This window comes from Pogoniulus pusillus, chromosome 16 (assembly GCF_015220805.1).
Source record: "Pogoniulus pusillus isolate bPogPus1 chromosome 16, bPogPus1.pri, whole genome shotgun sequence".
NCBI classification, from domain to species: Eukaryota; Metazoa; Chordata; class Aves; order Piciformes; family Lybiidae; genus Pogoniulus; species Pogoniulus pusillus.
Genome location: NC_087279.1, coordinates 3,558,905 through 3,580,447, shown reverse-complemented (window position 1 = coordinate 3,580,447; position 21,543 = coordinate 3,558,905). Strand labels below are relative to the sequence as shown.

The 21,543-nt window shown below is 47.8% G+C and overlaps 1 protein-coding gene across 10 annotated transcripts in view; it reads left to right on the top strand.

Moving 5' to 3' along the window:
• CHL1 (cell adhesion molecule L1 like) overlaps window positions 1-21,543 on the top strand; it is a 236,685-nt gene that overhangs the window by 148,714 nt on the left and 66,428 nt on the right. For 8 of the 10 annotated variants that reach the window (XR_010305143.1, XM_064156179.1, XM_064156184.1 and 5 more), the window contains 4 exons: window positions 13,915-14,037; window positions 16,278-16,448; window positions 18,972-19,019; window positions 21,408-21,528. Coding sequence is in view for 8 of the 10 variants with exons in the window: in XM_064156179.1 (XP_064012249.1) it covers window positions 13,915-14,037; window positions 16,278-16,448; window positions 18,972-19,019; window positions 21,408-21,528 (463 nt within the window). In the remaining 2 variants the exon portion in view is untranslated. The remainder of the gene's footprint in view (window positions 1-13,914; window positions 14,038-16,277; window positions 16,449-18,971; window positions 19,020-21,407; window positions 21,529-21,543) is intronic. The other 2 variants (XR_010305144.1, XM_064156183.1) reach the window with 1 other exon arrangement.

Sequence of the window (21,543 nt, the reverse complement as noted above, 5' to 3'; positions counted from 1 at the left end):
CACATATTTATAAACATGAATGAGATCACCCCTTGGTCTCCTCTCCAAGCTAACAAGCCCCAGCTCCCTCAGGCTGCCCTCCTAAGGAAGATGTTCAACTTCCTTAATCATTTTTGATTAAGGAAGCAAACCTGTGTGATGTAGCTGAGCAACACAGACAAGGAGAATGAGCAGTGTGGTGGATTCTTCTATTTCTTTCAGACTAGATCCTGCATCAGGTGAACTGGAAGCACTGTGCAGGGTAGGGGATATAGAATCATAGAATCAGTCAGGATTGGAAGGGACCACAAGGATCAGCCAGTTCCAAGCCCTCTGCCATGGGCAGGGACATGCTACCCTAGAGCAGCCTGCCCACAGCCTCACCCAGCCTGGCCTTAAACACCTCTAGGGATGGGGCCTCAGCCACCTCCATGGGCAAGCCAGTCCAGCCTCTCACCACTCTCCTGCTCATCAACTTCCTCCTCAATCCAGCCTGACTCTCCCCACCTCCAGCTTTGCTCCATTCCCCCAGTCCTGGCCCTCCCTGACAGCCTATAAAGTCCCTCCTCAGCTTTTTTGTAGCCCCCTTCAGGTACTGGATGGCCACAAGAAGGTCACCTGGGAGCCTCTTCTGCAGACTGCACAGCCCCAACTCTTTCAGTCTGTGCTCACAGCAGAGCTGCTGCAGCCTCTGAGCATCCTCCTGGCCCTTCTCTGGACACACTCCAGCATCTCCACATCCCTTTTGTAATTTGGGCTCCAGAACTGGATGCAGTGCTCCAGGTGGAGTCTCTCAGCCCTTGAACTGGCAGGCAGGAGATGGCTTCCTATCTATAAAACCTACTTCTAGCAGCTCAGTGCAGATGAAATGGGCTAGGAGAAACAGGCACAATTGGTTTTTATCATGGATTTGTTCATAGGCAATAATCCTGAGAAACATTCTAGGCAGTGCTAGGGCTGGGTGAGTCCTGATGCTGAGATCACAGTGAAGGGGCTGGGAGAGCTCCTGGGAAGAGACTGTTAATGTATTTTACAAGCCCTTCTCATAAAAGACATTGATTCAATTTACTTCCAGTCAGTTTTATGGATTTTTTTTTTTCTGTGGGAATTCAATTTCATGTTGCACTTTATTGGATCATGTTGCCTTACACAGTAGCATAGTGGTTGGTGAGGAATTACCAGGGTAACCACAGGCTGGTAGGAGTTGGAAGGGATCTCCAGAGATGGAGTCCACCCCCCCTGCCAAGGCAAGATCACCTAGGGTAGACCACACAGGAATGCATCCAAGTGGGTTTTGGAAGTCTCCAGAGAAGCAGACTCCAAACCTTCTCTGGGCAGCCTGTTCCAGTGCTCTGTCACTCTCACAGCAAAGTTTCTCCTCTTGTTGAGGTGGAACTTTTTGTGTTCCAGCTTATACCTGTTGTACAGGAGAGACTTAGAACTGCTTGAGAGAGCTACACAGATGATTAAGGGACTGGAACATCTCTGTTAGGAGGAGAGCCTGAGGGATCTGAGGCTCTGCTGCTTGGAGAAGAGGAGACTGAGAGGTGACCTAATCAATGTTTATCACTATGTAAAGGTGAGTGCCAGGAGGCTGGAGCCAGGCTCTGCTGGGTGATGCTCAGTGGCAGGACAAAGGCAATGGGCGGCAGCTGAAGCATAGGAAGTTTCATTTGAACATGAGGGGGGATTTTTTTCCCTGTGAGGGTGACAGAGGAGGTGGAAGAGGCTGCCCAGGGGAGTTGTGGAATGTTCCTCTCTGGAGATGGTCAAAGCCCACCTGGATGCTTTTCTATATCACCTGTTCTAGGTGATCCTACTCTGGCAGGGAGGTTAGACTGGATGAGGTTTGGAGGTCCCTTCCAGCCCCTGACATTCTATGATCCCTTTTCTATTGAGCACCACAAAAAAGAGCCTGGCACCTTCATGTTGAAACTCACCTTTCAGCTTTTCATAGATATTAATAATAACAACTCCTCTAAGCTTTCTCTTCTCCAGACTAAACAGCCCCAAGTCTTGCAGGCTTTCATCATAGCAGAGATGTTCAGCATCATGCATTGCTGTGAGATTTAGTCTCCCCCAATTTACAGTTGCTTTAAGGGAAGAGTATTTCTGAGTAGAGAACTGCACAGAAGTTTAGGATGGCAAGTTGAAATTTACTGAGCTGATGAGGATGTAAGTTGACTCCACAGCCAACTCTGCAGTCCCTCAAGTTGCACCAAAGGAAGTTCAGGTTAGATATTAAGTAAAATTTCTTCACTGAAGGAGTTGTCAGGCATTGGAATGGGCTGCCCAGGGAGGTGGTCTGTTCCCTGTGCTTGAAGGTGATAAAAAAATGTGTAGATGTGGAACTCTGAGCCTTGGTTTGATGGTTGGACTTGATGATCTTAGAGGCCTTTTCCACCCAGAACCATCCTGTGGTTGAGGCAGAAAGAGGAGAGCAATGCAGCTGCTCAGAGCTTCAGTCAGGACATAATTATTCACTTTGGAGTCTGGCCAGGGCAACGGGGTTAATCTGACATCTCTTAAGCAAAGTGTCTGAGACTCATTAGCTTTCAGAGTTCAAGACCTCAGTGTCATGTTTCAGTGAAGGTATGTCACCTCCAGCACCAGAGCATCCTCAGACTCCCTTGCTACTGAATGGAAAAGATGCTGAGAAATGGAAAACCAGAAGGAGTTGGTGTCTGTGTCTGGCATCACTGATTCTGTGCTCAGAGCAGATGATTTTTTCTCTCTAATGACATATTGCCTGCACTGGCTGGAGTGGATATGCTGGGGTTAGTCAGCAACCAAATGCTCAGGCACTGGAAAAGGCTACCCAGGGAGTTGGTGGGGTCACCATCTCTGGAGATGTTCAAGAAACCTGTGGACATGGCACTGTGGGAGATGGTTTAATGGCTCTGGTGACCTAAAGTTGATCATAGAATCGTAGAATCAAGCAGGTTGGAAGAGTCCTCCAAGATCATCCAGTCCAACCTAGCACCCAGCCCTAGCCAGTCAAACAGACCATGGCACCGAGTGTCTCATCCAGGCTCTGCTTGAACACCTCCAGGCACAGTGACTCCACCACGTCCCTGGGCAGCCCATTCCAATGCCAGTCACTCTCTCTGCCAACAACTTCCTCCTAACATCCAGCCTAGACCTTCCCCAGCACAACTTGAGACTGTGTCCCCTTGTTCTATCGCTGGTTGCCTGGGAGAAGAGCCCAACCCCACCTGGCTACAATGCCTCTTCAGGTAGTTGTAGACAGCAATGAGGTCCCACCTGAGTCTCCTCTTCTCCAGGCTAAACAACCCCAGCTCCCTCAGCCTCTCCTCATAGGGTTTGTGTTCCAGGCCCTTCAGCAGCTTTGTTGCCCTTCTCTGGATACTTTCCAGCACCTCAACATCTCTCTTGAATTGAGGAGCCCAGAACTGGACAAAGCACTCAAGGTGTGGCCTGAGCAGTGCTGAGTACAGGGGCAGAATAACCTCCCTTGTCCTACTGGCCACACTGCTCCTGATGGTTGGATTCGATGATCCAGGAGGACTTTTCCAACCCAAACAATTCTGCAACTCTCTGAAGTTAATTGAGAAGCTACAGCTGTGGCTGCCAACAAATGCAAGAGGAGTTTTAGTGCTGCTACATGTGAAGTCCAAAGTGTAGAAAGAGAATAAATGAAGCAGATAGGTTATTAGGGGAATTTACCTGACACCCACACATTTGATTGATTCAGACTTTTCTGCCATCACTTCCTTCATTTAAAAGTGCAATGTAGATGCTGCAAATTAACTCAGGATTCTGAAAGTGGCAGAAGATACCTTTGAATTTCTAAAGTGCTGGATAGTCTACAACTGTGCTGGAGTGAAAGGGAGCTGCTGGTGCACAGATCTGCTGTAAATTAGGCAATCAGCAACACAGAGGAGTTGGGGATAAATTACCTCTATTCACCCACAAGTTTCAAAGCAGGGACTGGTACATGTGAGATCACTACATGCATTCATGATAGTGATGCAGAGGTGGCAGTGCTTTGCCAGCTGTATTCAAAGAGAATGTAAGCTGCCTGGCAAGCCACTGTGCCAGCTAAGTGAAGAGAAAAACCCAGCAAGGCAGCCTGGCCCTCTTCTATTGGTACATTTACACTGCAGAAGTAGAACACTGGGTCTGTGAGGCTGCTGCTGCTGCAAAGGAGGACAAAAGCCTGTTTACTCACAGTAGTCATTCCAGGCAAGCAATAGAAATGTCAGCAGAAAGGATCATTAAATCTCACCTAGCTAATGAAAATGCCACACCTCCCCGATGTCTGAGGACATTAAGGAGGGTGGGGAGTGAATGGGGTCTGGGCATCTTTTAGCTTTTTTGCCTCTTTTTCAAAGTCCAGATCGTGGCAAGATAGATGCAGCACAAAAATCAATTTAAATGGTGAGAACACAGACCTCAGCTACCCTCCTCTTGTACTGAGGGAATCTGTTGCTTCAGTTACTGGGCAGGCTGGATGCCAGAGGAGAAGTAGTACACTTTAAACTTCTTTAATTAACTAGTGCAAAAGACTCTTTGTGGGAGACTGCATTAAGATTTATGCTCAGTGTTTCTAAAGCTGTTGCTCCAAAAGACCAAAGATCTGAGGATGAAAACTGCCTGGACATAAGATTATCCAGTGGCAGACTGTGCTGTGCCAGTGATGTTAGTTCTAGAATTCCCAAAGAGAGGAAAAGAAAAACAACTATGAAAGTGGTAAAAAAAGCATAAACCAAAAACAAGCCCAGGGGCTGTTCAGTATGGAGAAGAGGAGGCTCCCAGGTGACCTTATTGTGGCCTTCCAGGATCTGAAGGGGACTACAAAACATCTGGGGAGGGACTTTTGAGGCTCCCAGGGAGTGACAGGGCTGGGGGGAATGGAGCAAAGCTGGAAGTGGGGAGATTCAGGCTGGAGGTGAGGAGGAAGTTGTTGAGCATGAGAGTGGTGAGAGCCTGGAATGGGTTGCCTGGTTGAGGCCCCATGGCTGGAGGTGTTTAAGGTCAGGCTGGATGAAGCTGTTCCCAGACTGATCTAGGGTAGAGTGTCCCTGGGCATGGCAGGGGGGTTGGAAGGGGCTGATCCTTGTGGTCCCTTCCAACCCTGACTGATTCTGTGATTCTATGAAATTGTCAAAAGACATTGAGCTGATACTAAAACAGGAGGTGTCAGTAACACACCTTTGTGAAGACCTTCAGAATAGACTTTATGCAAGAGAGAACAACAGGGAGCAACTCACTGAGCCTTTGCAGATGATTGGAATATAGTTTTCACCCTTTGCCTCCCAAACCTACACCTTTTAACAACTATTCTGACCATCTAAATTGTTAGGCTTACTCTGATTGTTGGCAGTGAGCACTGCTTTGGGAAGGGCAATAGAAGGGGAGGAAAAAAAAGGACTTGGGGATCTTCTCAATGCTGATCAATATCTAAAGGCCAGGGGCAAAGAGAATGGGGCGCCATTTCTTTTCAGTGGTGCCTGATGAGAGGACGAGGAGCAACAAGCACCAACTGGAATGCAGGAGGTTCCACCTGAACATGAGGAAAAGCTGCCTTGGTGTGGGGGTGCTGGAGCCCTGGAGAGCAGGCTGCCCACAGTGGCTGTGGAGTCTCCTCCTCTGGAGAGATGTCAGAACAACCTGGATGTTGTGATCCTGGGCAGGCTGCTGTGGGTGACCCTGCTTTAGCAGGGAGGTTGGACTGGATGATCTCCAGAAGTTCCTTCCAACTCCTACCATTTTGTGATCAAGTCACTTACTGCACCACAAAAAGTCCCTTGAGAGCCAGTTCCTGACAGCCTCGCATCCAGGCTTTCCAAGCTTGTTCAATTAAATGCAGCAATTAAAGCAAACCCATAAATAAGCAGGATCATGTCTCATAAACAGTTCAAAGGCTGCACTGAAAATCACAGCTTTAACTGCTGCTTGTGCTGTGTGCATCAGAATATCAATTGAGCTACTGAGATGAGTGCTGGAAGCTGCCCAAGCTCTGTTCAGTTCGGCTCAGGCGGTCAATGACTATTAAGTCATGTTTAAAGTTCTTAGATGTGTTGGGCTGCTCACTGCAGGAGCTACAGATCTGTGCAACAAGTTAGTCAGCTACTAATTCAAGAGTCTGAGGAGTTGGGAATGTAGGAAGTTATCAACTGTTTCTACTTTTCCTTACTCTTCCATCTGTTAAGTGTTTATTCGCTGGGAAGGACTTCATATCCATGCTGGGACAGGCTAAGCCTCTGTGTAACCCAGGCCACATCTCCACCAGCAACCACAGGCAGTTCTAGAGGTAACTGGGGATTTCTTTTCTCCTTCAGCTCAATTTCATAGAATCACTTTGGATCAGTGATTTTTAAGAGCCACAAGTTTCTTCCAACATCCAACCTAAATCTCCACTGGTGCAACTTGAGGTAATTTCCTCTTCTCCTGTTACGTGAGGGAGGAGACCAACACCCACCTAGCTCCAACCTCCTTTCAGGGAGTTGTAGAGAACCAGGAGGTCTCCCTTCAGCCTCCTTTTCCCTAGGCTAAATCACCAGTTCTCTCAGCTGCTTCCCACCAGCTCTCTTCTCCAGACCCCTCACCAGTTTCATTGTCCTTCTTTGGACCTGCTCCAGGACCTGAATGTCAGTATTCAGGGCATGACCTTAGCAGAGTTGAGTACAGAGGGACAGTCACTACCCTAGTTCTGCTGGGCACACTATTGCTGATACAAGCCAGGATGCCCTTGGCCTTCTTGGCCACCTGGGCACACAGTTCTCAACACTGTGCTCAGTTTTGGGCTCCTCAGTTTAAGAGGGACAGGGATCTGCTGGAGAGGGTCCAGCAGAGGGCTATAGGGATGATGAGGGAACTGGAGCACTGCCTGATGAGGAGAGGCTGAGAGACCTGGGGCTGCTTAGGCTGGAGAGGAGAAGACTGAGAGGGGATTTAGTCAATGTTTATAAATATCTGAGGTCTGGGGGTCAAGAGTCAGGGACAGGCTCTGCTCTCTGGGATAGGACAAGGAGCAGTAGATGGAAGCTGCAGCACAGGAGGTTCTACCTCAACACAAGGGGGAACTTCTTTACTGTAAGGATCCCAGAGCACTGGCACAGGCTGCCCTGAGAGGTTGTGGAGTCTCCTTCTCTGGAGCCTTTCCAGGCCTGTCTGGATGCATTCCTGTGTGACCTGAGCTAGATTGTATGGTCCTGGCAGGGGGGTTGGACTGGATGATCCCTTTGTGTCCCTTGCAACCCCTGATATCCTGTGAGCCTGTGAACTCCTTACTAAAAACCATGCAAAGCATTGGATTGAATGGGCTCCACTCTCATGTAAACTGATATAAATTGCCTTATTTGATACAATTATATCTTTTTGAAGTCACTGTAGTCAGGAGCAGGACAAGGACTAAGTGTAAGAGAAGATGAGCTAATGTTTATCTGAGTAGATCTGAAGCAATCCTGCTGAGAGCTGGAGCACTGCAGCTCTGGTTGGCAAATTTCTGTGTCTGTACTGATAAAATCAGATTTCATATTGCATTTTATCAGTCTCCCTTCTGCTTGTTTGTTTTTTTTTTTTGTTGAGTTGATGTTGACATATTGCATTTTCTGAACAGATAAGGAGTAGGAGGGAGTGTCCCAGCCCCCTCTCTGAAATTTCTCTCAGTGGTATTTCAGCCTAATCTCAAGTACAGTTCAGTCATTTAAACTTGAAGTCACCTCAGGGATTAAAACAAAGCCTGGTTCCTCACACAGATGGCTCTGGACATTGACAATCTTCCACCTCCATGGTTTAGATATTTTCAAAGCACCACAGTTCTGCTTTGGGAGTGCTCTGCAGCATTCACAGCCTTCTCAGGAAGTACAGCTTGGGCAGCAAAGCCTTTCCCTAAACTATATTGAGCTGCCGTGGTGGGAATTTGGAGGATGTCTCCATACCAGAAGGCAGGTGTGCAGATTTCCTTGTCCATGTGGCTGCTTCATACCTGCCACTCAATCTTATCATAGAATCAAGCAGGTTGGAAGAGACCTCCAAGATCATCCAGTCCAACCTAGCACCCAGCCCTGGCCAATCAACCAGACCATGGCACTAAGTGCCTCATGCAGGCTTTTGTTGTAACACCTCCAGGGACAGCAACTCCATCAGCTCCCTGGGCAGCCCATTCCAATGCCAATCACTCTCTCTGCCAACAACTTCCTAACAACATCCAGCCTAGACCTCCCCTGGCACAGCTTGAGGCTGTGTTCTCTTGTCTCTGGTTGCCTGGCAGCAGAGCCCAACCCCACCTGGCTACAGCCTCCCTTCAGGTTCACTCTCTCTGTGCAGAACTTCCTCCTAACATCCAGCCTATCCTGCTGGCACTTCAGCCAGCCTTTCTCAGAGACATTCCATAGTTCTCTTATTTCCTTTATGTTATGAATATGTTAGAAGGAACTCTGGCAGCTACATGGGGTTCTCTGTCCCCTCTCATTATATCTGTGTGGGGGCAATTGCATGAATGCTTGATGTGACAGCATTAATGGCATTGCTGCTGCAAAGAGATCAATGGGTTGTAAGTGTTACAGTGTCCATGCACTGCATTGATAATTCCAGGCTCTGCTGAACACTTTCATGACACAATTAATCTCGTGAAGATACTTTTTGAGCTGTGATTCTCTCTGTGATCAGCCACAAGTCACTGGTGATTGATTCTGGAATATCCACTAATTAAAACAGAGGGACACTGCAGAAAATGAGAGAAAATACTGCCTGAATATGCATACTGAAGACTAATGTGCAAGAGCCAAAGTCTGATGTGAGGCTGGCTTCTTAGTTTCATTAAATCTCCTCACTCAGAATTCAGAAGCAACTCATTTTTCTCATCCCTGAGGTTTAACTCAGGAATTTTATCATGGAGGTCTCTTCCAAACTGGTTGATTCTATGATTGGACAGGGCTGAGTGATGGATTGGACTGGATGAGCTTGGAGCTCTCTTCCAACCTGGTTGATTCTATGACTGGACAGGGCTGGGTGCTAGGTTGGACTGAATGAGCTTGGAGATCTCTTCCAACCTGGTTGATTCTATGATTGGACAGGGCTGAGTGATAGGTTGGACTGGATGAGCTTGGAGGTCTCTTCCAAACTGGTTGATTCTATGACTGGACAGGGCTGGGTGCTAGGTTGGACTGGATGAGCTTGGAGGTCTCTTCCAAACTGGTTGATTCTGTGGTTGGACAGGGCTGGGTGCTAGGTTGGACTGGATGAGCTTGGAGCTTTCTTCCAACCCAGTTGATTCTATTAAAGTGAGTTGTCCTTTCCCGTAGAACTTCAAGGGTTCAAAAGTCTCCAAGCTAGGCACTGAGACACAAATCAAAGCTCATCACAAAAAGCATTGGAAGATTGAGTGAAACAGTACAGCTTTGGACAACATGGAATCATTGACCAACTGTGATTCAGGTGTTTGCTTGAGGTGGAAAACCTTTGGGTTCACATTGCTGTTTCCCTTTGACATGCAGAAGCAGACACTTGGGACACTGGAGATGAAGATCTGCTCTTCCAGTTAATGATACCAAGATCATAACAATGCATCTAAGCTGCAGCACAGGAGGTTCTACCTCAACACAAAGGAGAACTTCTTGACTGTAAGGGTCACAGAGCACTGGCACAGGCTCCCAAGAGAAATTGTGGAGTTGTGTCCTCTGGAGACTTTCAAGGCCTGTCTGGACGTGTTCCTCTGTGGCCTGAGCTAGATTATATGGTCCTGCTGTGGCAAGGGAGTTGGACTCAACAATCTCTTTGGGTCCTTTCCAACCCCTGACATGCTGTGATGCTGTGCTCATGAGTTTTCACTGTCTCCTGGTGGGAGTTAATTATAGAACTAGATAAAAATATAGTTTTTTGAATCATGGAATGACTTAAGTTAGAAGGGACCTCAGAGATTATCTACTCAGACACCCTTGCCATGGGCAGGGGCACCTCTCAACTAGACTTGGTTGCCCAAGACCTCATCCAGTCTGGCTTTAAACACTTCCAAGGAGCAGGTATCCACAATCACTCTGGGCAACCTATTCTAGAGTCCCACCATGCTGGTACTGAAGGACTTCTTCCTCAGATCTGCTCTAAACCTACTCTCCCTCATCTTCAAACCTCATGAAGGAGGAAGTTCTTCACAGAGAGAGTGATTTCCCATTGGAATGGGCTGCCCAGGGAGGTGGTGGAGTCACTGTCCCTGGAGGTGTTCAAGAAAAGCCTGGATGAGGCACTTAGTGCCATGGTCTGGTTGACTGGCTAGGGCTGGGTGCTAGGTTGGACTGGATGATCTTGGAGGTCTCTTCCAACCTGGTTGATTCTATGATGAGCCTCTTTCCAACCCTGCTAGAGGATCTCTTCAGAGCAGCTACAGGGTCCTCCTGCAATCTTTCCTTCTCCAGGCTGAACACCCCCAGCTCCCTCAGCCTATCTTCATAGCAGAGGTGCTGCTACCCTTGGATCCTCTTTGTGGCCCTCCTCTGCACTCACCCCAACAGCTCTATGTGCTTTTGCTGCAGAAATGCTCTGAGAAGACCAATGGATATGGCACCCAACCGGGACATTGGAGACTTAGATTTGGTTGTGGCAAATGAGGCGAAAAATGGCTTTGAACAAGAGTTTCTCATGTCCTAGATGAGTGATCTCACTATTAGTCTGTTTACTGGCCTCTGTGCTGTAGTCAGAATTTCCTTATCCCTCACCTGACCCTTTCCTGGTGTTGTGCTGGGAGTGAAGTGCTTTGGGGAATAAGTAAACCTTAGAACAAGAAATGGATTATTTCTTTTTTTCTCCCCTTGCTGGAAACTGTTCCACCTCTCCAGGAGACAGCAAATGTATTTTCCAGTGGCTTGAAAACTATATCTGTTATTCCACATCCTGAATTTGCATCTGCAGGTCCCTTTGTTATCTGCAGTTTCACCTACAGAGCGGATAATGCTCATTAGCTCCCTTTTGCCTCTCCTAAGGATTCCTAACCTATTAATAATCCTCCTGGAGAGAAAATCTATGCACAATCTGCACTCAGGCAATCAGCATTAGTGTGATTGCTGCTTGCTTTCTTATGTTTACTAATCCCACAACATATAAAGGTTACTCAATGTCCTGCCCTTGAAGTTCTCATCCTCCTCCTTTGCTTTGACTCCTGCAAGGTGACCCTGCAGATGTCATTCTGGGCCACTGATGTTTCAAATTGTTGGGTTGTTTTTTTTCACTATCAGAAGTTCCCTGTCAGGACCTGAACACCAGGTTGGCATCATTTGCTGTGCCAGTCTGGCTCTGCACAGCCAGGATGCTTTCATTCCTTTGCTGTTTAATTGCTGTTAATTTTGCTGTTTAATGCAGTTACCTGAACTGAAACTTTGGCCAGTTTGAACTTGCCTGAAACGAAAGCAGAAGACAGCATCTGCCCTGAAACTCCTAGATAAATTCATTTAAGGAGTGGTTACATTTTTTTCAGACTAATTTCTTTGCAGTAATCCTTGAGCTGCTTGGTTTGCTGTGGGCTCCAGCCCTGCTCTGCTTCTCCTCTCGGTTGCGTTTTAGGTTACCTAACCTAGCCTGGCTGCTGGCACCAATGCTGGTGCTCTGAGTGATTGAATGAGTCCTTGATTCATTACAATCAGGCAGGGCTGGAAGGGACCACAAGGATCATCTAGTTCCAACCTCCTGCCATGCCCAGGGACACCCTACCCTAGAGCAGGCTGCCCACAGCCTCACCTAGCCTGGCCTAAAGCACCTCCAGGGATGGGGCCTCAACCACCTCCCTGGGCAACCCATTCCAGCCTCTCACCACTCTCATGATGAACAACTTCCTCCTCACATCCGGGCTCAATCTCCTCACCTCCAGCTTTGCTCCATTCCCCCTAGTCCAGTCACTCTCTGAGAGCCTCAAAAGTCCCTCCTCAGCTTTTTTGTAGCCCTCTTCAGATCCTGGAAGGCCTCAAGAAGGTCACCTGGGAGCTTCCTCTTCTGCAGACTGCACAGCCCCAACTCTTTCAGTCTGTTCTCATAGCAGAGCTTCTCCAGCCCTCTGAGCATCCTCGTGGCTCTTCTCTGGACTTGCCTCAGCATCTCCACATCCCTCTTGTAACAGGGGCTCCAGAACTGGATGCAGTACTGCAGGTGGAGTCTCACCAGAGTGGAGTTTAGGGGGAGAATCACCTCCCTTGACCTGCTGGCTGCACTTCTGATGCAGTCCAGGCTCTGCTTGTCCCTCCATTCATTATCTAACTGACTTTTAAGCCCAAGTAGTGTAGCCCTTGTGCACCTCTGTGTATTATTTTGTGCACAACTCATCTGTTAAATGGATATGCAGGACAAGTTTGCTGAGAAAGTCTGGATGGCAGAGTTTTTTTCACCTCAGGGGATGAAGAGGCAATGCAGTCTTTAAACAAGACTTTTGGAGATGGATAAGAATTGGGACAATGCCAGACACAAGGTATAACAGCTGCCTGATGTCTGTCCTCACTTGCATTGACTTGCAGTGGCTTCTTGAGAACTACTTTCTAGTCAAGACTTCCCAGACCATACTGCATTCCCAAACTGGCTTCTGATCACCCAGAAACAACCTGGCAGCATTCAGGGCAAAGTCCTCTACACCAGTCTTAGCCTCAGGCTTTGGTTCTGTGTGGTTTTGAGTTGTCTCTTCCAGGCATGACAACTAAAGGAACTATACAAATGCACTAAAACAAAGCCAAAGCAAAGCTCGTGGCTGTCACAGAAGTGTTAAACATCTCCATTCACTTGCTTGGCTTTTAATTCCATGGTCTGTACACTTTATGAATGAAGAACAGCAGCAGAGAGTTCTTACTGTCAGTAAAATGCATCATTACACTCTATCACTAAGCTAAGGTACTTAGCTTCAAACCCTAACAATCACTTTGTAAGTAATAGTAATAACTAAAGGCAGAGAGTGCAAAGGATTGTGTTAAGGTAAATATTAAATCACTGAATGTCAGGGGCTGGAAGGGACCTTGAAATTTATCCAGTCCAGCCCCCCTGCAGAGCAGGATTGCCTGTACCAGATCACACAGGAACACATCCAGGTGGGTTTTGAGTATCTTCAGAGAGGGAGACTCCACAACTCCCCTGGGCAGCCTGTGCCAGGGCTCTGTCACCCTCACAGGGAAAAAATTCCTCCTCATGTTTAAATGAAACTTCCTATGCCTCATCTTCCACCCCTTGTCTTGTCATCAGGCATCACCCAGCAGAGTCTGGCTCCAGTCTCCTGGCACTCACCTTTACATATTGATAAGCACTGATCAGGTCACTTCTCAGTCTCCTCCCAGCAGCACAGCCCCAGCTCCCTCAGGCTTTCCTCCTAACAGAGCTGTTCCATTCCCTTCAGCATCTTTGTGGCTCTGCACTGGACACTCTCAAGCACTTCTATGTGCCCTCTTGAACTGGGGGGCTCAGAACTGGACACAGTAAGATGCTGAGGTACTGGAGCATGTCCAGAGAAGGGCAACAAAGCAGGTGAAGGGCCTGGAACACAAAGCCTATGAGGAGAGGCTGAGGGAGCTGGGGGTGTGCAGTCTGCAGAAGAGGAGGCTCATAGGTGATCTTACTGCTGTCTACAATTACCTGAAGGGACATTGTAGCCATGTGGGGGGTGGCCTCTTCTCCCAGGCAACCAGCAGTAGAACAAGGGGACACAGTCTCAAGTTGTGCCGGGGTAGGTCTAGGCTGGATGTTAGGAGGAAGTTGTTGTCAGAGAGAGTGATTGGCATTGGAATGGGTTACCCAGGGAGGTGGTGGAGTCACCATCCCTGGAGGTGTTCAAGCAAAGCCTGGCTGGGGCACTTAGTGCCATGGTCTGGTTGATTGGCTAGGGCTGGGTGCTAGGTTGGCCTGGATGATCTTGGAGGTCTCTTCCAACCTGTTTGATTCTATGATATTAAAGGGGAAGAGAAGAATAAAATGCAACAATAAAAGAGGAATTTCTGTGTTCTTCTGCAGGTGTACCCAAATTCCCCAAAGAGAAAATCGAGCCCCTGGATGTGGAGCATGGCGATTCGGTGGTTCTGCACTGTAACCCTCCGAAAGGCATCCCACCCCTGCACATCTATTGGATGAACATTGGTAAGGCAACTGTCTTCCTCCAGTTCCTGTGAGGTGGCTCAACCTGTTTGTCTTCCAGAGCAGTTTCATTACAGATTCATAAATGATTGCAGGATTCTGCACTTTGGCCACAACAACCCCAAGCAGCGCTATAGGCTGGGGACTGAGTGGCTGGAGAGCAGCCATGAGGAAAGGGACCTGGGGGTACTGATAGATAGTAGGCTGAAGATGAGCCAGCAGTGTGCCCAGGTGGCCAAGAGAGCCAATGGCATCCTGGCCTGCATCAGGAACAGTGTGGCCAGTAGGACAAGGGAGGTTATTCTTCCCCTGTACTCAGCACTGGTCAGGCCACATCTTGAGTACTGTGTCCAGTTCTGGGCCTCTCAATTCAAAAGAGATGTTGAGGTGCTGGAAGGTGTCCAGAGAAGGGCAACGAAGCTGGTGAGGGGCCTGGAGCACAAACCCTATGAGGAGAGGCTGAGGGAGCTGGGGAGAGGCTGAGGGAGCTGGGGTTGTTTAGCCTGGAGAAGAGGAGGCTCAGGAGTGATCTTATGACTGTCCACAACTACCTGAAGAGACATTGTAGCCAGGTGGGGTTGGGCTCTTCTGCCAGGCAACCAGCAGTAGAACAAGGGGGCACAGTCTCAGGTTGTGCTGGGGGAAGTCTAGGCTGGATGTTAGGAGGAAGTTGTCGTCAGAGAGAGTGATTGGCATTGGAATGGGCTGCCCAGGGAGGTGGTGGAGTCACCGTGCCTGGAGGTGTTGAAGCAAAGCCTGGATGAGGCACTTAGTGCCATGGTCTGGTTGACTGGCTAGGGCTGGGGGATAGGTTGGACTGGATGAGCTTGGAGTTCTCTTCCAACCTGGTTGATTCTATGGTTCTATGATTCTATGGGAAGGGTAATTGTGCAAGTGGATATTGAAAACCCAAACGGAGCGGTGGAGGCTGAAGTGATTTTTGCATAGCTCAGAGTCGAATTGCAGAGCGCATTGGCACAACAAGCTATTAAATATGAGCTATCAGGAGGCTTACATGCTAGTAAATGAGTTTACCTGTAATGAGGAGTGCTGCATTTACTGTAGAGAGAATAAAATGTCTCAATGTATTAGTTCCATCATCATTATTTTCCTCTTCTCATAAACTAATGGTTGATTTATGATACTGAGGGGGGAAAAAAAAAGAGAAGCTGTCAGGTAAGTGTAATTAGTTCCTTGTGGGGTTCTGTCATCTTATTCTTCAGCATTTGTGCTCTGGAGGAACTTCTGGGCAAACAAAGTGGCTCAGGTTGCCTCTGTGACGTGAAGGGTTTGCTTCTGATGGTGACCAAGTGGTTGCAGAGACAGGGTGCCAGATGAAACCTCTGATCTTGTAAGGCAGCCTCTCTACTCCTGACAGCTTTATTTAGCACCGACCTGCGCTTGGCTGGATCAACAACGGGACAGGGCAGCAACCTTGCTTCACACAGACACATCTCTAGTGTGTACAGATCATTGGGTATACAAGTGAGAGAATGAGTGATGTACATGATGCATTGGCCTTGATTTCCTGAGAAGCAGAAGCTCTTCCATAAGCATCTCAACACAGTCTCACTCCTGTGACAGAGGCTGGAAGAGAGGAGCTCTGATTGGACAGGGCTGGGTGATCTTGAAGGTTGGACTGGATGATCTTGCAGGTCTCTTCCAACCTGGTTGATTCTATGATTCTATAATCTGTAGTCACAGGAGAGCAAAATGCTTGGAAGAGTGGCCTTGGGGGACACCTGTGAGTGATGACCTCCACCTCATCATCACAGGGCTCAGCGGCAAGGCAGAGGTGCTGCAGATTTCCTTTCGCCTGAGCAGGAGTTTTGCACTGAGTAATTTCTTTTTATTATCATCAATTATTGAAAAATAGGTCACATATATTTAAACCAGATTAATGTATTAAAACAGAGAGTCATTGGACACTGGAATGGGCTGCCCAGGGAGGTGGTGGAGTCGTCGTCCCTGGGGCAGTTCAAGGCAAGGTTGGACGTGGCACTTGGTGCCATGGTCTAGCCTTGAGCTCTGTGGTAAAGGGTTGGACTTGATGATCTGTGAGGTCTCTTCCAACCTTGGTGATACTGTGATACTGTAATTGTTTCTGTTGGGTCTTGCAGCCTCTTTGCCATCCAGGTTCTGTTGTACCTGGAAGCGAGAGCGGCTGACGGGAGGGCTTTAGCAGCCAGCCTGCTGGAACGGTTCGCTGTCATTCCCATATGATAATTATTTTCTCTTGTTAGATTTGCAGCACATCCCCCAAGATGAAAGGGTCTCCATGAGCCTTAAGGGAGATCTCTACTTTGCCAACGTGGAGGAGAATGACAGCCGCAGTGATTACTGCTGCTTCGCAGCCTTCCCCCGGCTGAGGACCATCGTACAGAAAATGCCCATGACGCTGAAGGTTTCCCGCTGTAAGTCTGGCCTTGAGCAGGCTCTTGTTCTCCCTTGTTTTCTGCCTCCTCAGGCACCAGGCAGTGCAGATGTGTGTCCTGATGAGGTTCTCTCTGAAGAAAATCCACGTTGCTGTGCTTATTCCTGAAGGATTAACTTTGCACTAAGGACTAAATCCCACTGATGAAAGCATCTCTCTGCCCCTCAAAGTGCCCTGTTCTTCCTCCTGTTCTTCCTCCACTGAAAGCCAGTGGTGTAGGAGGGAAACCTGTCTCTCTTGCAGTCCAATAGGTCACCAATGGATGAGACTTGAGGACTTCAGTTTTGGGCTCCTCAGTTGAAGAGGGACAGGGATCTGCTGGACAAGGTTCAGCGGAGGGCTATGAGGATGATTAGATGAGGAGAAGCTGAGGGACCTGGGGCTGCTTAGGCTGGAGAAGAGAAGACTGAGAGGGGATTGAATTAATGTTTATAACTATGTGAGGGCTGGGGGTCAGGAGTTGGAGGGACAGGCTCTGCTCTCTTGTTCTCTGGGCTAAGACAAGGAGCAATGGATGGAAGCTGCAGCACAGGAGGTTCCAGCTCAACACAAGGGGGAACTTCTTGACTGTAAGGGTCCCAGAGCCCTGGCACAGGCTGCTCAGAGAGCTTGTGGAGTCTCCTCTGGAGCCTTTCCAGGCCTGCCTGGATGTGTTCCTGTGTGACCTGAGCTCGATTGTATGGTCCTGCTCTGGCAAGAGGGTTGGACTGGATGATCTCCTTGGGTCCCTTCCAACCCCTGACATCCTGTGAGCCTGTTTCGGGTGCTCCCCATGAGTCTCACTGGGCAGTGTGAGCTTTGCTGTCCCACAATGATAGGTGTGCCCTGGTTTGGTGTATGGCTACCTGCTGTGGTATCAAACTGCTAGTTGAAGATGTCTTAAAGTTACCAACTATATGAGGTGTACAACTCTCAGTGATGGAGAACAGGAATACAAAAAACCTCAGCCTTTTGGGGCACTCTCTCAGCTGTGTTAAAGCAGCAAAACCTGACAGCAGCCTCTGGAACTAAGGCAGCTTATAGCAGCTGGAGATCCATCCTGCTTTGCTTGACTCTCTTTTGGCTGTAATAGCTTCTGGTATCACTTGTGCCACTTGCTGAGGCTGCCTGTGCCCTTAATATGAGTCTTCTGTTTCACTAATACTTCTGACCTTTTCAGGCTTAGGCAGCCCAGAACGTCAAGGAGATTGTTCTTTGTGAATGAAAGCCTGATATTTAATATATGGGTTTAAGAGTTTGCTTCTTAGAATTAAAAGATAAAGGATTAGCAGCAGGTTTGTGTATCTTGATACTTGCTCAAACAGTATCTTGGGATGATAATTGTGAGGGGAAAAAAATGGAATGTTGCTCTTCATAGCTTTTCTAATGGGGCCAGTCCCATACACAGATTACAGGAAAATGAGGTGGGATTTGGCTGTGGGGCTGCTGATAGCCCTGGCAAGGACTCAGTAAACCATTTCAGTGCATGCACCTTGCCATCAAAGCCACGAGACTGGGTGCAGAGAAAAGAAAACCAGAGCCAAAAGGCATAGAGCTGTAGAATGGTAGGGGGCTGGAAGTGACCTCTGGAGATCAGCTTCAGAGCCAAGTGCCTGTCGAAGGACTGCATAAAAACAAATGCATTGACAAAGTTAGGCAATAAGAAAAGAGACTGGATAAATTTTCTGTGTGTATATATATATATATATTTAACTGCTGTTTATTTATTTAACTCCTATGTATGTATTTATTTTTATGTTTATACACAATATTATAAGTATATATTGGCCTGGAACACAAACCCTAAGAGAAAAGGCTGAGGGAGCTGGGGGTGTGCAGCCTGCAGAAGAGGAGGCTCAGGGCAGAGCTCATTGCTGGCTACAACTCCCTGCAGGAAGGCTGTAGCCAGGTGGGGTTGGGCTCTGCTGCCAGGCAACCAGCAACAGAACAAGGGGACACAGCCTCAAGTTGTGCCAGGGCAGGTCTAGGCTGGATGTTGTTAGGAAGTTGTTGCCAGATAGAGTGACTGGCACTGGAATGGGCTGCCCAGAGAGGTGGTGGAGTCACCGTCCCTGGAGGTGTTCAAGCCAAGCCTGATTGGGGCACTTAGTGCCATGGTCTGGTTGATTGGCCAGGGCTGGGTGCTAGGTTGGAGTGGATGAGCTTGGAGGTCTCTTCCAACCTGCTTGATTCTCTGATTCTATGATTTTTAGTGGCTACTTAGGGTTTAGTGATTTCCTTTCTTACAGCAGGATGAAATGATGGTCCTACCACCCACGAAGTGCTCTGCAGAATCATACCTATCTGTTAAGACTGCTCTTTGTGTTTTCACAGGACCATTGCTCATCTGTTGCTTCACTTTCTGTTTTCCTTTCTTTTTCTGGCAGAAACTGGGATGGGAGGAGGCGGGGGGGGGGGGGAAGGAATCGGGGAGCATGTTTTTGTTTTGGTTGATTTGTTGTTTCTTTCGATTCTGTGTCAACTCTGCATGTTTGTGTTTGGTTTTCACTTTTATTTATTCCAGTTAAGCATGCTAATGACTCAGGCTCACCTAACGCTGCTGTTACTAAGGGTGAGTTGAATGCATCTGTTATTTAGCCTTGAAACTGAGAATCCACCAGCTGAGATGAAATGTGATGCAAATAAAGAAGTTAAAAAGATACCAGAGGGGGGAAAAAAAAAAGAAAAGAGGCTTTATTTTATTACAATGGGATGGATTTAAGTGGTCCATGGAGTACAATTTGCTCATCTCATACTTTTTGACAGAAAGCTGAAGGGGTTTTAACAAAGAGGTCGTTTTCCTGCTTGAGAAAAGAACATTCACCTTCCATAATGATGTAAAGAAAGAGGCTGATGGCCTAGGTTGTCTTGTGGTATCAGTTCAGAGCATGAGCCAGGCTTGGATGCTCCAAACTTTCCCCCTTCTCTTAACAAAGAGGTTGTTTTCTTGCTTGAGAAAAGAACATTCACCTTCTATAATGATGTAAGGAAAGAGGCTGATGGCCTAGGCTGTCTTGTGGTATCAGTTCAGAGCATGAGCCAGGCTTGGATTCTCCAAACTTTCCTCCATCAGTTAAGATGCTGATGTTAGGTACTCACAGTTCAACACCATGAATTCATGTCTGAAGGGTCACCCTGAGGCTGCGAGACTCCAGGCTGAGCTTAAGGTGAGGGTTTGCAGAGCCTTAGGTGCTCTGTGTTGGTTGTGTCTATCGTAGCAGATGGGAGGGAGTTCTTCTGGGCCATGTATTTCCTTGTGTGGTACTCACCATGGGTAAGCACTGCAATGAAGCCCTTACCCTGGACATTCACATCTTCCCTCACTCTGTGTTCCCTTCTTTGTGAAGCAATACCCTGAAAATACTCTGCTGAGGTTTCTGCAGCACTGGGGATAAGTCAGAAGGCAGCTGGTGGCTCTTGCTGCCGGTCTCTGCCTGGCTCCTTTTGCTCAAAACATGAGGAAATGAGAGCCTTGACTTTTCTGAGTAGCTCTTGACCTTGATTTAGTTGCTGAAGTTGTTTGTGAGAGTCCCTAGTTTTTGAAAGACCCACTTTGGAACTCGTGGAAAGACCTCATTTTGCTGGCTGAAGGGTTTGAAATGTGGCTTCTATCTTTTGGGCTAGATAAGGCACTGATCAGTCCATGGAGGCTGAGCCTCACATGCAGAACAAAGAGGGCTTGAACAGACACTCAGAAAAACCTGATTCATTTCTTTTCTCTGCCTCGGAGAGATGCCTGAACCTTTGCTGGTTGGGAAGGGGACTTGCCTGCCTTTGGCAACAGGAGGTGGAGGGCAGATGGAATATGTGTGAGCATATCCAGAGGCACCAAAGTGGTTGCCTGCAGCTCCGAGTGCTCGTGACACAGATTTTCAGAGAGACAAAGCAAGGGGAGGGGGGAAAAAGAGAAAGAAGAAAAGAGATTAGGAAATGATTCAGAGAGATACATGAGGCCTTTTACCAATTCATCCATAACTGACTCTTTTTGAGGCCCTAGTACCATTTGGGGACGTATTCATTACTGAGCTAATTGTTATGATAGTGATAGCTGGATAAGCCACTTTTGCTCCATGCATCTTTCATCATGAAACCATTGTTTGGCAGGCTGGATCAAATGGTCTGTTGAAATCAAATGCAGGTCAATCTTGGTTTATTATATTAACAGTCTTCCTTACAAATTGTGTCTCCATCACTGTAGATTTAATAACTGTAGCAAGGAGGGCAGTGCTGAAGTCAGGAGAGATGGGTTGTCACCTGAGGTTTAAAAGGTGATGGAGTCTATGCAGAAGGAAGGTGTGGGCCAGAAGGTCAGCAAATTAGACCAATGTAGCAAGAGAGGTTGTGGTCTGTGATAGAAAGGGACAGTGTTTGGAAAGCAGGACTGTAGGAAAAGGGAATTCACCAGTGCTGCTGGTGGTGTCAGTACTGCAGCTGTCTCCTGACTGTCATCAGGAGGAACAGGAGAGTCTCAAACCACGTAAGTGAAAAAAATACACCCCAAAAATACTTACAAATCAGTGCCTGAAACCTGACAGAAGTAATGTTTGTGAACTACCTGAGGGGAGGTTGTGGCCAGGAGGAGGTTGCTCTCTTCTCTCAGGTGGCCAGCACCAGAACGAGAGGACACAGCCTCAGGCTGCACCAGGGGAGATTTAGGCTGGAGGTGAGGAGAAAGTTCTTCACTGAGAGAGTCATTGGACACTGGAATGGGCTGCCTGGGGAGGTGGTGGAGTTGCCGTCCCTGGAGCTGTTCAAGGCAAGGTTGGACGTGGCACTTGGTGCCATGGTCCAGCCTTGAGCTCTGTGGTAAAGGGTTGGACTTGATGATATGTGAGGTCTCTTCCAACCCTGATGATACTGTGATACATTGTTGAAGCATAAGCAAAGGCTCTAAGGTTTAATATCTAACTTGTATTTTAATTCCTTTTTCTTTTCTTTTTCTCTTTCTTTCCCCCCTCAGCAAATTTTATCAAGGAAAGAAAACCCAAACTGCTGATCCCTCCTGAATCTGCTGGCAGTAGCTCATCAGTCACTGTCATCAAGGGAGGTGTCCTGCTACTCGAATGTATTGCTGAAGGGCTGTGAGTAATGCACAA